Source organism: Siphateles boraxobius, unplaced genomic scaffold (genome assembly GCF_051911475.1).
Source record: "Siphateles boraxobius isolate OS27281-9 unplaced genomic scaffold, OSU_SipBor_1 20, whole genome shotgun sequence".
In the NCBI taxonomy this organism is placed as follows: Eukaryota; Metazoa; Chordata; class Actinopteri; order Cypriniformes; family Leuciscidae; genus Siphateles; species Siphateles boraxobius.
In genome coordinates, this window is record NW_027508811.1 from 9,444,256 (window position 1) to 9,460,982 (window position 16,727).

Below are 16,727 nucleotides of genomic sequence, written 5' to 3' on the forward strand. Positions count from 1 at the left end.
TGGAATTTTTATGTTAATATGTAATTTATTCCTGCAATGGCAAAGTTGATTTTTCAGCAGATCCAGTCTTCAATGTTGAAAACAGTTATGCTATTTAATTTTGTTGGAAACTGATACATTTATTTTTTCAGGATTCTTTAATGAATAGAAGGTTGAAATTAACAATATTTATTTAAAATCGAATTGTTTTGAAATAGAATATTTTAAAACAATGTTAAAGTCTTTACTGTCACCTTTGATTGATTTAATACACCCTTTCTGACCCTTTAAATGGTGTATCTTTACGGATTATCTGAATCATAACTCCTAATGCTACACATTCCAAATCTTTGAAGTCCCCCTTTACATCCTTCCTCATCCTCCAGAAGGATTTGATAATCCGAGGTGAAGGTTTCTAAAAGAAATGTGGGTGTGTCCCACTTCTTTTTTTTTTCTTGAAAATTAAAGCCATGAGTCCTAGGATGAGTTAGAGCAGGTTAATCTTTAAAAGAGGTGATACACATCATTACTCTGACTGAGTCAAAACAAAACTCTTGTTATCAGCCTCTTCAACTTTAAGGGTTCTTCTCCAGCTTTGGATTTCACTGTCATGCATGATGAGACCTAAGCTTAAATTTAAATTTTGGGTCTGGAAATGGAAAAGTGCTACAATTGAAATGAAAGTGTAAACCTCATAGGTACAAAATTATTTAATAAATACTTGTTGGGAAAATCAAACAGATGTAACAAATAAAATTCAGATTCAGTATGAGCATCAGTGCATGTAGAATAATCACAGCCAGTAATCCAGTGGACTTTTGGAGTTTTTTTGTTTATACAATAATGTAATTTTAATTAAAGAGTAGGTTCACCAAAAAATTCTGTCATTATACTTATCCTCATGTCGTTTCAAAACCGTAAGACCTTCGTTCATCTTCGGAATACAAATTAAGATATTTTTGATGAAATCAGAGAGCTTTCTGACCCAACACAGACTGCAAAGTATATTTCACTTTCAAAGCCCAGAAAGGTAGTAAAGACATCGTTAAAATAGTCCATGTGTCTACACTGATTCAACCTTAATGTTATAAAGCAACGAGAAAACTTTTTGAGCACAAAAAACCCCAAAAGACTTTATTCTACAAATTCTTCTCTTCCGTGTCAGTCTCCGATGCTGTTCATGTGAGATCCACAATATATGCCTGTGATGCTGTGCATCTGTGACCCGGCCAATAAGAAGCCAATACTGAGCTGGTGTTCTGACATAGAACCTGGAAGCGCTGCACTGTGTTTACAACCTGAACAGCGTCAGAGACTTGATAGTATTCTCGTCGCTTCATAACATCAAGGTTGAACCACTGTCACATGGACTATTTTAACAATGTCTTTACTACCATTCTGGGGCTTGAAAGGGCCTGGGCCTTCATAGTTTACGTTGCAGTCTAATTTGTGTTGCAAAGATGAATAAAGGTCTTACAGGTTTGGAACGACATGAGGGTGAGTAATTAATGACAGATTTTCATGATTCAAAACATGAATAAATCTAAATTACGGCCACATTTTGCATTATCCAATTATTTCTGTATTGAATGGTAATATTTTCTCTGTACTGACTAAAGACACCAAATGAAACATGTGACAATGAAAAAACATAAATTTTCCCCTTCCTTCAGCCACAGCAACATCCACTGATACAAATTTCCTGACCTTCCAGAAACCTTGAAGCTTGAATAATTGTATTTGACTTTATCCCAATCAAATTTAACAGAACAGCTCATAAATAAAGGAGGGAAAAAATATACCCCAGCTACCTCAAAACAAGGGAGAATTTCACAAAACATAATTACATCTTTACTCATAGTATTATTTTGTAAAAATGGTATTATAGTACCATTTTTTCAAATATAAAATCTGATATTCAACACTATACTCAGACAGAAGATGCACTTAAAACTCAAGTGTTTTAAGTTCTTGACTTGGGTCATTTCATGAAGAGACTCTGGTCCGTTTGTGGTTCAGTTTGAATTGTAGCATAATACCAAGCAATTATGTTCTGAAAACATTTAAAAAATAATAATAATAAAAAATCTTTAAAAGTCTTACTTAAAAACCAGACAGTCTGGGACACTAATAGAAACACATAATTATATTATGACTGACATTGGCTTTTAAATGCAGGTGTTGGACTTTCTCCAAGGAGACGAGTGCCACTTGGACACGCAGCATATCTTTCTCCAATGAAGTACTTTAGACCTTCAGAAGTAGTGATCAGTGACAACGTTTTTTTGTTGATTTTTACTTTCAGCATGGTCAATGTGTCCAATCCCTAGTTGACATTCATTAGGAAAGTCACAAAAAATAACATAATCTATTCTAACATGAAGACAGATCATGTAATGTTTAGAGTATTTCTTAAAAAGTCCCCACAGACTTACAGCCTGTGGCCATTTTACATATTTATATATAAAACATTTTCTGACCAACATAAATAAAAGGAATGACATTGTTGAAAAAGAGAGCGACTGAAGGAGAGAATAAAAAAGTAATAATTCTAAGAATGACAATAATAAAAAGGTCACATAACTTACTAAACTCAAATATACAAAGCTGTCTTTTTTCACTATTTACATATGTACATATGCATATTTTGTCATTATAATCAATTATATCTAAGTAATTAAAGAACTAAAATAATTTTCCCATACTGTGTGACCAAAAGGCCAAGTGTTTTGGGACAACACAATAGTGCGTTGAGTGAAGTAGCCCTCGATTTTTTTACACTTTGACTGTTCTGTTTATATGGCTGTCATGTGAAAGAACAAAACATGAGCTATAATTTCGCCTATCGAAAGCTGAATGAGAATGTATTAGTCAGAATACTCTTTTACTGTCTTGACTATGAGTACCAATTCCCAAAAACGGTTAATTTCAATAACAATAATAGAAAAAGTAAACCTTTTCTATTAACAGTCTTCAAGGCATAGTTCATCCAAAAATTATTTAGTCACCCTTATGTCATTCCAAATACAATCTTTCTCTTTTCTGTTTATCGAAAGTGAACAAGCACTGAGGCTGTCAAGTATCTTAAAAATAAATGTATCTTTGAAAAAGTCTTCTGAAGTCAAAAAATGTATTTGTGTCAGGGACAAACTTCAGTTGTTATTCAATGAATATCTTGACATCCGCCCTAGATCTCCTTGGTGAGAGAGGTTAATTTTTTTTTTCAATTTTCTATTTCGATTCATGTTTTGAGTTTGATCTTTCCAGTAAATCGGTTGATCTTGTTCACAAACCGCTCTGAATGATTTGTTCATTAATTGGACTGATCTGGACTCAAAGTCCAATAGAATGTAAGATATTAGTGAATAATGACTTTTTTTCCATTTATTTTTTTCGCTGTTTTTGTGTGACGAATAGATCAAAATTGACCATATAGCTCCAAGAGACTTGGAATATACCATACAAATGTATTTTATGATACTTTGACAATACTTTTATGTTGTTTCTGCGCCCCTTTTGAAGCTTGAAAGTTATGTTAATTTTTGTGCTACACAGAAGAAAGAAGATCATATGGGTTTAGAGTGACACACAGGTGACTAAATGGTGACCTTTTTCTGGGTGAACTAACCCTGGCTTTAAGTGTATATGTAGCATTTGTTAACAAAAACAATAAGAACCAACATGAGTATCATCATTAAAAATGTATATAAAAGGTGTAAGAACTGTCTTGAAGGTTCAATGAGGCACTTGAATATATATATATACCTCTGGAAGATTTAACGGCTCCTAGCACTTGACTTTGGGCAGGTCTGTACATAATCAAAAACACTTTAAAGCTGCCTATCGCCAATTTCTCCTCAGCCCCAAGGGTCAAAGGTCTCACCACAGTTCACAGACATAATCTCAAAGTTCAGCCTTGTGTAAAAATGTCCTTCTTTTTAAGGAAAGTGAGTGCAAGTGTAAACAAAAAAAAAGGATTTTGAAAACCATTCTTTGAAAGTCTGATTTGCTGCATTTATGTGACACAAATCCCTGTTTCATTTGACTACACGATGATAAAAAGGATGAAAAACACCAATCACACCAGTCCCAGATGCTTTCAGATCAGTCAGTGAAAAAAATACTTATGTTTTTCCAGTTTGTCTGGCTTTTTCATACACAGTTATCTTTCATGTGCTCGCTTAAGCTCTCATTCACTTTGTTCTTGCAGCGGTTGTCTTTGCTGCTGTAGTGTGTCCTGTGTGGCTGACTTGGGGCTGTAGTGTGAATAGTGTACACTGCGTCCCCTCTAGAGCACGCGAGAGATGAGCACTTATGCAGAACTACCCCTCTGTCGCTCTCTTCATCTCCCTCTTCCTCCTCTTCCTCTCGCTCAGCTCCGTCTCCAACCCGATCCAGAGGGTAAAGCAGGTTCTTGTTCTCCTGCAGCGGGTACGTGTTGTCTTTGTAAGGTGTGCGAGCGCTCAGTAGTGTCCCGCGCTGGTTGTTGATGCTTTCCTCCATCTGCGTGTCCTCTCTCTGTCTCGCTTTCCTACGTCTCCGGAACCACCACACGCACACGATGACACATGAGATCCATAATACCACAAACAACACACACAGCAACGGGATGAGGTAACCTGAGGGAGAGACAAAAATCATTTGATCAACAAATACAGTAAAACATATTAAATGTTTAAAATATCACTTTTCCATTTTAATATATTTTAAAATGTCATTTATTCCTGTGATGGCAAAGCTGTATTTTCAGCATCATTGCTCTTGTTTTTAGTGTCACATGATCCTGCAGAAATTATTCTATTATGCTGGTTTGCTGCTCAGGAAACATTTCTTATTATCAATGTTGAAAACAGTTGTAACATTGTCTTTTGTAACATTGTAAATGTCTTTGTCACATTTGATAAATTTAATGCATCGTTGCTGAATATGGCAACATAAGAAAAAGGATTGAAAGAGAAGGGATCTCACTCACCAGCTTGGGGACGCGGGTCCTGCGTGTCAACTCTGACCTCTCTTACAGCCAACAGTAATGTGCTGTTGTGAAGTTTGGACAGAACATCAATGATGGAGCGGACAACATCCTGTATCTGAGCTCGTCCCTCAACAAAGCTGTTTTGCTCATATGACTGAGGAAAACAAAAGAGAGAGAATGAAAAAGAGCAAATGAAAATGTGCAGACTTAAGTCGTTTCTCTCAGCTTTAGTCCTGATGTTTTACTTAGACACCCACTTTGGAACAGAACAGTACTGTCAAACTAATTAGACCGAACCAAATTACAACACTAATTAAACATAACTATATCACTTGTTGGGAAACTCAAAAACAACAACAGAGTCAATGTAACGCTATTCGGCCCTAAAAAGACAGTACACAAATGTATCGTTACACAATCACATAAAAGAAAACAACAACTAAGTGCCACATAGTTAAGGTACAGATTTAGCAGACACAACCTTACTATTGAAACAGGCAATCACAGAATACAGATTGCGACATCCAGGAAAATGTTCAACCCCAAATTAAACCGTTAAAACACACATTGGATTATGTAACATGCAACGAAAAAGTCCTTATCCTATTAGGATAACTACAAAGGGAAAATCTAATTTCAACCAGGAAATAAACAAAGTATTACTATTTTTTTTTTATCCTCTTTGGATTTCATAAGAAAGCACACTAAAATTTAAACTGAATAACTAGAAAAAGTAGAATCAGAGAAAAGAGAAGGAGGAATGATGGGGACATGTTGGAATGACTAATGAAGAAAGACAGCATAAATTATGTAGCCTACTGTTTGCCTTCAATGAGGTCAGAATGATTGCTTTGAGGAATTTAGAATAAAAATAATTGAAATTAAATAATTGAATAATCAAAAAATGAAAGAAGTAAGACCTGACTGAGCAAGTTATTCACCTTTCCCTTAAATTTCAGGACCAGCCACAAGCAATTTTTCTGTGGTAATAGTCAGAGTATAACCACTCTGGATTCAACAGGGGACATCCCAATGTTGAGCTTAAAACATCAGCACAAAGCAAAGTCTTATGAGAGCTCAAACCATAAAAGGTTACCGCTCCTTTTCCGGAAATCTTTCAATGTTACAACATAAATCTTGAGAGCATTACAACATCACAGAAAGAGTAGAACTAAGATTCTGGCTATTAAGGGCTTAAAGTAGAGGACCAGACCTTTTCCCAAGATTTCTTCAGCAATGGTCTCAGAGCAAGTGAAGGAGAAAGAGAGAGAGAAAGATGAGTGTGTAGAGCAGGACAGGTGAAGTATGTTAAAGGTGAAAAGCTTGATTTTTTTTATGTGAAACAAACATTTAGATAAAAGTCTTGATTTAAAAAAAGATTCAAATTTTACAAGCACTCTTTTGAAGCCATTTGACTGATTTAAAGTGCCTTTTTTGAAGGAATGCAAACTGGAAGACAGGCAGGGAAATGTTTTAAAGTAGAAACGAGATGGAATGAGAGAAATAAACACTCCAAAGTGAAGGAAAACAGATGTGATGGTTTCAGGAAGAGCCTGTTATTGGATGAAAATTCAGTGTTTTGATACACACTGTTTTATGCTGCCTTCAAGAGATGTCAGAGTGATTGCTTATACGAGACGAGTCCACATAAATGTAACCACAGTTGTGTTTAACAGAAGGAAACTTAAACAGGCCCAACTTTCCAAGTTGGAGGCGTGTCCAGATGCTAATTGATCATAAAAAACTTTTACTATATAGTTTGAATGCATTTTGTGTTGTGTTTAAGAATAGAGATCAAACTTGTGATATACTACTCATTTAGACTTTTTCTGTGCAAACGATACAGTAAAGTGCAGTATCTATTTATTGTCATGTGAAAACAGCTACTATTCGTGCTACTTAAATCTTCATTGTTAATATTTTTCCTTAGCTTGTTACCAGAGTTTTTATGTTGTATGTCAAGAAGTGTTGCTTTTTTTCTTAGCAGCTCTGAGATTGAACATGGGTACCGGTCTTGTTTACAACCGATGAGGTAGTTTCATAGGATTAAAGACTGATGGTTGAAGAGAGTGAGCTCACCATAGCAACCTCCACGGCATTAAGGCTGGACGGTGATTGGTCACAAAGAATGGAAAGGGTGTGGTCTTTGGCCAGGGTTCGTGTGATTGGCAGATATGTTAGCTCTGTGCAAACACCTTCAGCAGTTGTGCCCTGTTAAACAACCCCACGAACATACCACAAATGTTGGTGTTTTGGTTAGAAATCATGTTTATGAGAGTTAATAAGATGTGTATGTCTTTCAATACTTTAAGCATTTACTAAACGAAAGCCTCTTACCTGCGGGACACTGTCAGAGTCAAATACAAGCGTAACATGAGCACAGTTATCATCTAGGTAGTCGTTGTTGGGTAGGCACCGAGTGCTGATGGGCTGTTGTAGATGTTCAGAGGTGGAGCATATTCCCAGCTGACTGCAGGGTGGACGAAGGCAAGACAGGTAATTATGCGCTACACACTCCTGTCCTAGTGGACACAGGGGGTGCTGTGGCTCACCAGAGTCTGACTGCAACATGCAGGGCTGACGACCACAACGCACCTGCGGTCACAATAAAAACAAAACTTAATGAAGAATCTATATCTAGATAAAAATAAATAATGAATAAAATAATTAAATAAAATCTACATGGAGGCATCATTTTCAAAAATATGTTTGCGAGACTGATCTTTTAAGTTTGTGAGATGCATTTTAACCTTTTTAACTCCTTCCAACAATAACATTTGACACTAAATGTGACTACAATTGGACTGTATGATTAGGTTGGTACAGTAGCACAGTCTAAGGTAGATCATAGGACTCACTTTAGTGCATATTATGTTTCCATTCATGCACTGACAGCTGTTGCAACCATCCTCCCAACGATCACCGTGAAGAAGCTGCAACCCTGAGCGATCACATGCCTTTCCAACACCAATGACTACAGATGACAAGAGATGGAGAGGAACACAGAGAAAGAGAGAGAGATCAGATCTTGCAAGTTGCTGTACTGTTCAAAAGGTTGGGATTACTACTTTTACTCAGTAGGGATGCATTAACTTGATCAAATTTGACAGTAAAATACATTTATAAGGTTTTGACGCATCAAAAATTCCTGGTAAATTGTATAACGGTTTCCTCATAAATATTAAACAGCACAACTTTTAAATATTGATAATAATAATAATATGTGTTTATTGAGCAGCAAATCAGCATATTAGAATAATTTCTAAGGATCATGTGACACTGAAGACTGGAGTAATGATGGTGAAAATTCAGCTTTGCATCACAGGTATAAAAATATAATAAAATAGAAAACAGTTAAAATTTCAAATAACTCTGTATTTTTGAACAAATAAATAGAGCCGGAGACCTCTGTTATATATTGTAAATAATTTAGTGATTTTAATTAATTAATTATCATAACATTTTTCTTAATGTGGGGAGGGACAATGAAACATTTCGCTGAATGTATTTAGCTGTTTTTGTTGAACACATATTTCATTTGTTCCCCACAAACACTGACGGAGCCCTTGCAGTGGCACCGCAGACCTTTGTTGAACTTTGTTGAAACAGGCAATTTAGTCTGGTCCAGTTGTGTTTGGCTCAAGTTAAGGTGTGTTCACATAACATGAGTAGACAGCAAAGATTTTCAACACTTCATTTCTCATAATGCAAACAAGTAGGGTGGTCTGTCAGTGGGAACTCACACTCCTGGCAGCGCGGTCCAGCTCGTCCCACTGGGCACAGACAGCGATATCCATTAATCTCATCCACACATGTGCCTCCATACGAACAGGGAGAGGACTGACACTCATCTATGTCTGAGATCAAGTGAGAGACAGAAGTAGAGGGTGTGTTAAAGTCGCAATGTAACGAAAGTAGTGACAGATCTTTTCTTCTTATTTATTTAACGAGTTTGTTTGCCCATGAAATCTTTAGATTATTAGGTTAAACTTCAAGAACCTTCAAGACAGTTCTTACACCTTTTATATACATTTTTAATGATGATACTCATGTTGGTTCTTATTGTTTTTGTTAACAAATGCTACATATACACTTAAAGCCAGGGTTAGTTCACCCAGAAAAAGGTCACCATTTAGTCACCTGTGTGTCACTCTAAAAAACGGCTCATCATACAGCAGTCATAACTTTTATTTTAGACAGCACACTGAGTTTTGAACAAGGCATGAAGCTGAAATCAAATGAATGAATGCTATGGCAAAATAAAGCCACAGAACAGTTGTACAGCTGACTTCAAATACTGCGCAGTGCTGTTCCTTAAAGGGTAACTAAACCCTAAAACAACTTTTAATGTTACTAGTTAAAACTAGTTAATGATCTGTAAGACTGGGGATTTATTAATGCTGTTCATTGATTCAAGTAAATTTTTTGACATTTGGGTATAAAGAGTTTTAATTCTACAATATATGGTGTAAAAACGTCTGAGTGCTGCCCTCTTCAGGTTGAACAGTGGCTATTGCAGTTGAATCTTCCTATTGGATGTTTTGGTACTGCGTGACATAGGCAGGTACCAGCTCATCTTGCATACAGAGAGACGCGGGTCTCAGGTGCCCCCTTAAGTACCCTTTAATGAATTTGATTCTTTAAACGAATCGGTTGAGTGAATGATTCAATGCCCCATAGACAGCCCCTTGCTTCATTACTGAATGAATCAGCGTTTTGAACGAATCGATGAACCAACTCACTCATTTAGACAGTTACTTGCTGCCACCTACTGGCTGGCGGTCTTACACTCATAATCTAAGAATCGTTTCATTTTGTCTATTTGGCTATTCAAATATTATATTTAAAACTTTAATTTCATAACACTATATAATTGTAATTACTGTGTAAATCCTCTGAGCAGCATTACACAGTTTGTAAATACATCTAAATGCCACTTCGGAATTCAGATGCAACTTTTTTGGTTTATTGATTCTGATTGAGGTAACAGCTTATTGTCTTATTATTCTTATTGAATTAAATTTAGCATAAGAATTTAATTTAGCTTAAAAGATGACAAATATATTTAAAAATATTAGAATAATTGCCCTTATAAAGGTAAAATATGCCCCTGAAAAATGAACAATTGTGGGGGCAAATTTGCCCGATAATAGGAAATTTAATTTCTGATACTGCTAGATGACTGTTCTCTGGCTTTATTGTTGAAGGTGTTATTTCAGGGTTTTGATATCTTCCCGCAGCTGAGAAGCACTTCCTGGACCTGTATTATATATTGTTTGTATTATAATGGCTATTTAACATTACCCCTAACTTAGGAGTGCTAGGATCCGCTCTGTGCTGTCCAGTTTGTCACATAGCTTTGCCACACAGATTTTGATGAAAATGAGTTGGGAAAATAAATAAAACTAGCACTGTGCCAAAGAAGTAGGCTGAAGGCTAATGTGAGTGCAGATGCGAGGTAGCCTACATTAATATTTCTGAAATAATCAGCTAATATTTCTCTGGCACATATAGGTTGTCGAACCCATCCTATATAGAAGAAAAACCTTTCTAGGCCCACACGGACTAACTGTGAACTTAGCGGAAAGAACTGCGATCCCATGAAGCATTGTGAATGACAATCAAATTAAAAACAATGGTAAAATATAAAACTATTATTTATAATATATTTGAAGTTTACTGCAAAATATTTTATATATGCAAATATTTAAGTATTTTAGACCAGACAGACTTTTTTAAACATTCAACTTGTAAACTAATATTTAATATTTTTATATTTGTTTATTAATTTTATGGCAAGTACTTTATCTTAAATTTTTAACAATAAAACACTTTAAGGAATTTTTTCCTGTCATGAATATTCATATTCCTTGCTGTATCATTGAATCACGTTTACAGGTACAGTATGTGCAGATGTATTCACTCACTTATGCGACAGTCTGGCCCTGCAAATCCAGGTGCGCACTCACAACGAAACCAGTTGACCCCGTCCACACACTGTCCCCCATTATAACTACATAAAGAGAGAGGGAAAGAGAGATGGTATCTGAAAATACATACTTGATCTTAACTGACAAGCTTACCAAGATAAAGATGCTACAGACGCATTAACTAGTAGGCCCTCACGCTAGATGTAGGCATTGAGACATTTATATTCTGTCTCCCTAAGAGACTCACTAAGTTCTGCCAAAGCTTTGTGAATGACAAGCTCAGTTGTTTGCGTGAGTGATTATGTTTTTTTGCTCTCCTTTCTGTACTTTTCTTCACTTACTTTATCTATTTCATCACTTACCAGGGATGAGGGTTGCAGTCATCAACATCTGAAAGCAGAATGAAAACATCTCATGAAGGCAGAACTACCAGAGGATATATCAGAACTAGATCTGTCAGGGCAAATCACAGCCTGCCAGCAGCACACCTAAAGCCCAATCACAGCTATACATGTGGGTGTAAATCACAATTAAACATGCACAAGGTTTTAGTTAGCTGATATTTTTTGGAAAAGAAAGTAAGCTAGGGGGAAACAGATAAGTGGGCGTGGTCTTACCCTGAGCACAGATAGGCCCCGTCCATCCTTCCTTACAGACGCAAGTGAAGACGCTGCCCCCTCCAATGCAAGTCCCACCATTTAGACACGGACCAGATTCACACGAGCTGTTCGTGGCTAGAAAGAAAGAGAGAGAGAGATAGTGAGAAAGATACAGGCTAAATAAGTTCAGCATGGAGGTGTTGGTTTCTATCTCACCCGTGTTACAGGTACTGCCACCCCAACCGGAAGGACACACACATCGGAATGAGTCTCCATGATCGTGGCATGTTCCTCCATTAGCACATGTACTGGAATCACACTGATTGTCTCCTATAACAACAAATCCACTTTGAGTGCAGGCACTGACAGTTAGATGCCTAAAATGAAAATACATTTATCCATTCACTTACGTGAGTTACACGTCTTTCCTTTCCAGTTGTTAGTGCAGCGACAGTAGAAATCATTCAGCAGATCGATACAAAAACCTCCATTTAGACAAGGCTCACCACTACACTCATTCACCTCTGAAGAGAACAATTGAAGATTCAAGATATATAAGATTATATATAGAATATTATAGATAATGCTAAATTCAACAGGACTCTGATCAATATTGCCAAATCTCGCTACAAAAACAAATAACCTAGAAGACATTGTAATGTGTACTGTATATTTTGTTATGTTCTCTTATGGTTTCATTTTTATTCTGTTTGCTCTGTTCCTGTTTGCCTTAGTTTTGTTTAGTCCCACCTGTTTGGTTTGTATCTCCATGTATTTAAGCCCTGTGTTTTGTTCAGGTCTTTGTCTGGTGTTGTTAATGTGGTTGTGTTAAGTTATTCTCTTGCGATCTCTTGAGTTTTCTGATTTGGATTTATTAAAGACTGTTTTGTTTCTCCACTCCTACGTGCGCTTTATTACACACAAACATGACTGAATACCGGACCTAGGACAGATTTTTCTTTCTTTTTTTCCTCTCCCCTCACAACTAGACCTACCTGCCATGCAACTACTATGGAGCAGAAGGACCGTTCTCTGGAGGATCACACAAGAGACTTTTTGAATATGGCGTCCCTAACGCACTATCCAGACTGCTCCCTGAGGTTGATGATGTAAAAAATGCAGAGCGAGTGCTCCGGTTAGTAAGGCACGCCAGGGAACGGTCCTCAAGAGGATTCCACCGCTTTTGTGGAGTGGGTACTGGTGATCATTGGAACACCGTGCATCGTCGTGGGACTGCTTGTGGAGTAAGAGGTCATGGAGGAAAGCACCGCCCACACGCAGCTGGCCTTTGCATATCATTTTGATGATTTGGAAGAGGATATTTCCCTAATTCTCCCATCCAAGCAGGTGCCAGTCAGCTCCAAGTCTCCTGTGTCTCCACTGGTCCCGCCCAGTTCATCTCCAGAGTTCCCACCAAGCCTCTCTCTCCCGCCTCCTCTTCCAAAATCAGCCAGTTCCTCGGCCACGCCTCTGCTGGTTCACTTCAGCCCCTCGACTCCTCCTCTGACACCACTGAATTGTGTGGAAGGTCTTCCAGTCTCCAGCTCCACTCAGTCAAGAGGATTCCCTAACTTCACCTCCAACCGTTGTTCTCGTCACTCCACCAAAGCCTGTCGACCTTGGCTCCTCCCTCCCTCGGCTCCACCAGATGGCTCCTTCATCACTCCGGCTCCGCCTTGGTCAGTTGTCATCCTGCCTGTGCCACAGCCTTGAAGGCCTTCAGCTAGGCTTCGTGCCTCCACCTCTTCGGAGCCGTCGGTCTCCACCTTCCCTCAGGCTCCCCCTTGGTCCTCAGTCCCAACGGCTCCGCCTCAGTCCTCTGGCACCCTGGCTCCACCTTGGACGCATGTTGCTACGGTTCCACCTTGGTCTCCTAAGCCATCCGTGTCAATCTGCACTCCGTCTTCGCCTTGGGCTCCACCACCATCGGCTACATCTCCATCAGTTGTCCCCTTGGTGTTGACAGCCCAATCATGGGCCTTTGTCCTGGCTGTGGTCTGGGTCCCTGCCTGGCTCCTCCTGTTCCTGGCTCCTCCCACTATCATCGCCACCCTGGTTTCTCCTGCCTCACCTCTTGGGGCACATACTGTTACAGTACGTGTATATTCTGTTATGTTCTGTTTTGGTTTTGTTTTCACTCTATTTGATCTGTTCCTGTTTGCCTTAGTTGTTTAGTTAGTTACCCTAGTTGTTTACCAGTTCCCACACCTGTTCCGTTCTATCCTTGATTAAATTTCCTATGTATATAACCCGTGTTAAGTTCAGTTCTTTTACCAGTATCGTCAATGTTAATGTGGTTGTGTTAAGTTATTCTTCTACGATCTCCTGAGTTTTCTATTTTGGATTTATTAAAGACTGTTTTGTTTCTCCACTCCTTCAAAATGCGTTTTATTACAATCATTTTTAGAAATTTTGCCACACTAAAATAAGCTGCCACAGATTTTTTGCTTCCTAGGAGTTGGACTTGCATAAAGTTGCATAAAAGATAGTTATAACAAACTAATTGCTATCTTGAATGTGTTTTTTAAATAAATATATAACTTTACAAAAAATATTCAAATGTTTCATACACTATGGTTCTAAAGTTTAGAGTCAGTAGATGTTTTAAATTTTTTTGAAATAAGTCTCTTATGCTCACCAAAGCTGCATATGTATATATATTTATTTTTATATTTTTTTATTATTATTTTATGTAATTTATTCCTGTGATGCAAAGCTGAATTTCCCTGTCCCACAATTCCACAGTCCGAAATCATTCTAATATTAAACATTTCTTATTATTTTCAATGTTGAAAACAGTTGTGCAACTTAATATTTTTGTGGAAACCCTGATATATTTGCGAAGAATGTTTTTGATGAATAGAAAAAAAATAGTCTTTGCTTTTTAAAAGCATTTTTTTTATCTTATTAACCACAAACTTTTAAATGGTAGTGTTCAAATGACTATTTAAATAAATTGATAAATCTCTCTCTCTCATAGGACTGCTACACTACTCCACTAATGTAGGAGACAAAAGTTATATAGAGCTGTTATTTTTACCCAGCTCACAGAGTTGACCATCAAAGCCATCAGGACAGATACAGCGGAAGGAGTCGATGTCATCAATGCATGTTCCTCCGCTGTGACAAGGAGATGATTCACAGTCATTTATATCTGAGAGAGAAAGCAGAAAAGAATGTTGCTTGTATGCTTATATTGAAGGTTTAATAATGGTCCGTGTTTGTTGATGTGTGTAATATTACTCACTCTCATGACAATACGTGCCAGTGAATCCTGGTTGGCAGGCACAGGTGAAGTTTCCTTCTGACAGGCTGATGCAACGCCCATGAGGACCACACACATTTGATAAGATGTGCCGTACCACTTTTGCTGTGCCATTGGTTGTCACGGCAATAGTACAGCTGTCAATCACTAATAGGAAAAACAAAACAAAATTAAACAAAGATTGTCATTAATGTTTGTGAGTAATATCAGGATCTTTGATCCTGCTTTGAGAGAGCATATAAAGTAAAATAAAAATTCTTAAATATAATCTTGTTGTTGCCAGCGCCGTACTCTACTACTTGAGGTACAGGAACACATCCTAACACATCCAGTGAGGTCAGTTGTCTACCTTGGCAGGTGCTGGTCTTGCAGTGGTCTCGTAGCTGACTGCATGTTTTCCCCTCATATTCATCTGTGCAGGCGCAGTAAAAATCTCCCTGCAGAGAGTGACACTGGGCTTTATTCTGACATGGGTTTGGACTGCATAGATCCACCTGCACCTACAGAGAGAGTGAGAGAATGAGAGAGGAAATAAGTGATTGAGAAAGAGAAAGTTTTTTGTGTGCATATGGAATTATTGACCTCACCTCACAGTTGGTTCCAGTGTATCCGTGCAGGCACTCACACTCATAGCCCATGGCTAGCGAAAGGCACCGTGCATCATTTTGACATGGGGAGCTTGCACACCTGCTCTGCTGCACTTCACAGTGTCTTCCCATGAATCCTGGCTGGCACTGGCACACATAACCATGACGACCGTCCTAACAAATACACAACAAGGTGGAGATGATTCGCAGGTGTGCAGGGCAGAGGCCCAAGAGAGCATGTAAAACTTAAGGTGTAAATAACCAAGACATTATGATCTACTCTGATATAAATCTCATTCCATTGTTTTTTCTTCAAGGGATAATTCACCCAAAACTGAAAAAGGGACTTACTTTCTTCTGCGGAACAATGAAGAATGTTGGAAACTAAAAAGTTTTGGTGACCACTGACCGTTTTGGTGACCATTGTGTGGCCAAAAACTACACCAAGACATTTCTCAGAATATCTTCTTTATCTGCATATCTGCAGGTTTGTGTACCAATATACAGTGCACAAAAGCTGCGCAACCGATTCAACCCAGACTGTCTAAAAAGTAATGCCAAATAAAACAAGAAGATGCCCACCTGACAGGTTCCTCCATTCTGACACTGACCGTAACAGCTGTTGACATCTGTGAAATAACCATTAACACAATCAACATAACATTCTGGTCCAATATGAAAACTAAAATAAGAAAACGAGATTAAAACGTCTCAGAGCTGTTAGACATGCGAGAGCAGGCAGCATTACAGAACACATGCACAGTTAGGAGAAAACTTTTTAAGAGACAAATACAGAATAAATGAAGACAGAAAATACATCACTTCCTTTACAATGTGCTCATGGCTTGTTTCTGTTGAATACATACATTTTAAAGTCTGTGCTGGTCACTTTTTTAACATGGAATTTAAAAAAAACTTTCAAAAAGCATCATAAAAGTGTTTTTTGATAGCTCTATGATAACTTGTGTGATGATCAGAGCAAATTGTAGTAGACTGAAGTGCTTTTCCTTAATGTTTATCAGAAAAATGTCTGATTTATGAACAAATCAATTATTTGAGTCAGATCGGTTCAATTAATTGTTTGATCGAGTTTACAAAATTGGTCTAACATATTTGTTCACAAACCTCACTGACTCAATGATTCAGTCAATTAACACTGTAGGTTAAAAACAGCAAATATTTACTTAAATTGGCTTAAATATCAGCCCATTTGCCATTCACAGCTATTGTATAGTGTAAGAGAAACATTCTCATGGATTTGGATCAACAATAGGATAAACAAATTATAACAGAATTGTATTTTTTTGGGTACACTATTTATTTAAAGCAGTTTTTCGGCTTAAAAAGCAAAGCAGCTTTAATCAGCGTAGGAATAGGAAGAAGAGCAAAAGTTTG

The 16,727-nt window shown here is 37.6% G+C and overlaps 1 protein-coding gene across 4 annotated transcripts in view; it reads right to left on the minus strand.

The window, feature by feature from the left end:
• Positions 1 to 674: 674 nt before the first annotated feature.
• Positions 675 to 16,727, minus strand: part of jag2a (jagged canonical Notch ligand 2a) — a 48,903-nt gene continuing 32,850 nt past the window's right edge. For all 4 annotated transcript variants that reach the window (XM_077236616.1, XM_077236614.1, XM_077236615.1 and 1 more), the window contains 16 exons: positions 15,915 to 15,961; positions 15,333 to 15,506; positions 15,095 to 15,245; positions 14,728 to 14,892; positions 14,521 to 14,634; positions 11,891 to 12,004; positions 11,697 to 11,810; positions 11,499 to 11,615; positions 11,244 to 11,271; positions 10,879 to 10,964; positions 8,695 to 8,808; positions 7,810 to 7,925; positions 7,289 to 7,546; positions 7,031 to 7,162; positions 4,952 to 5,105; positions 675 to 4,598 (listed from right to left, as the gene is read on the minus strand). In XM_077236616.1, coding sequence (XP_077092731.1) covers positions 4,132 to 4,598; positions 4,952 to 5,105; positions 7,031 to 7,162; positions 7,289 to 7,546; positions 7,810 to 7,925; positions 8,695 to 8,808; positions 10,879 to 10,964; positions 11,244 to 11,271; positions 11,499 to 11,615; positions 11,697 to 11,810; positions 11,891 to 12,004; positions 14,521 to 14,634; positions 14,728 to 14,892; positions 15,095 to 15,245; positions 15,333 to 15,506; positions 15,915 to 15,961 — 2,351 coding nt within the window. In that variant the 3' untranslated portion in view covers positions 675 to 4,131. The remainder of the gene's footprint in view (positions 4,599 to 4,951; positions 5,106 to 7,030; positions 7,163 to 7,288; positions 7,547 to 7,809; positions 7,926 to 8,694; positions 8,809 to 10,878; positions 10,965 to 11,243; positions 11,272 to 11,498; positions 11,616 to 11,696; positions 11,811 to 11,890; positions 12,005 to 14,520; positions 14,635 to 14,727; positions 14,893 to 15,094; positions 15,246 to 15,332; positions 15,507 to 15,914; positions 15,962 to 16,727) is intronic.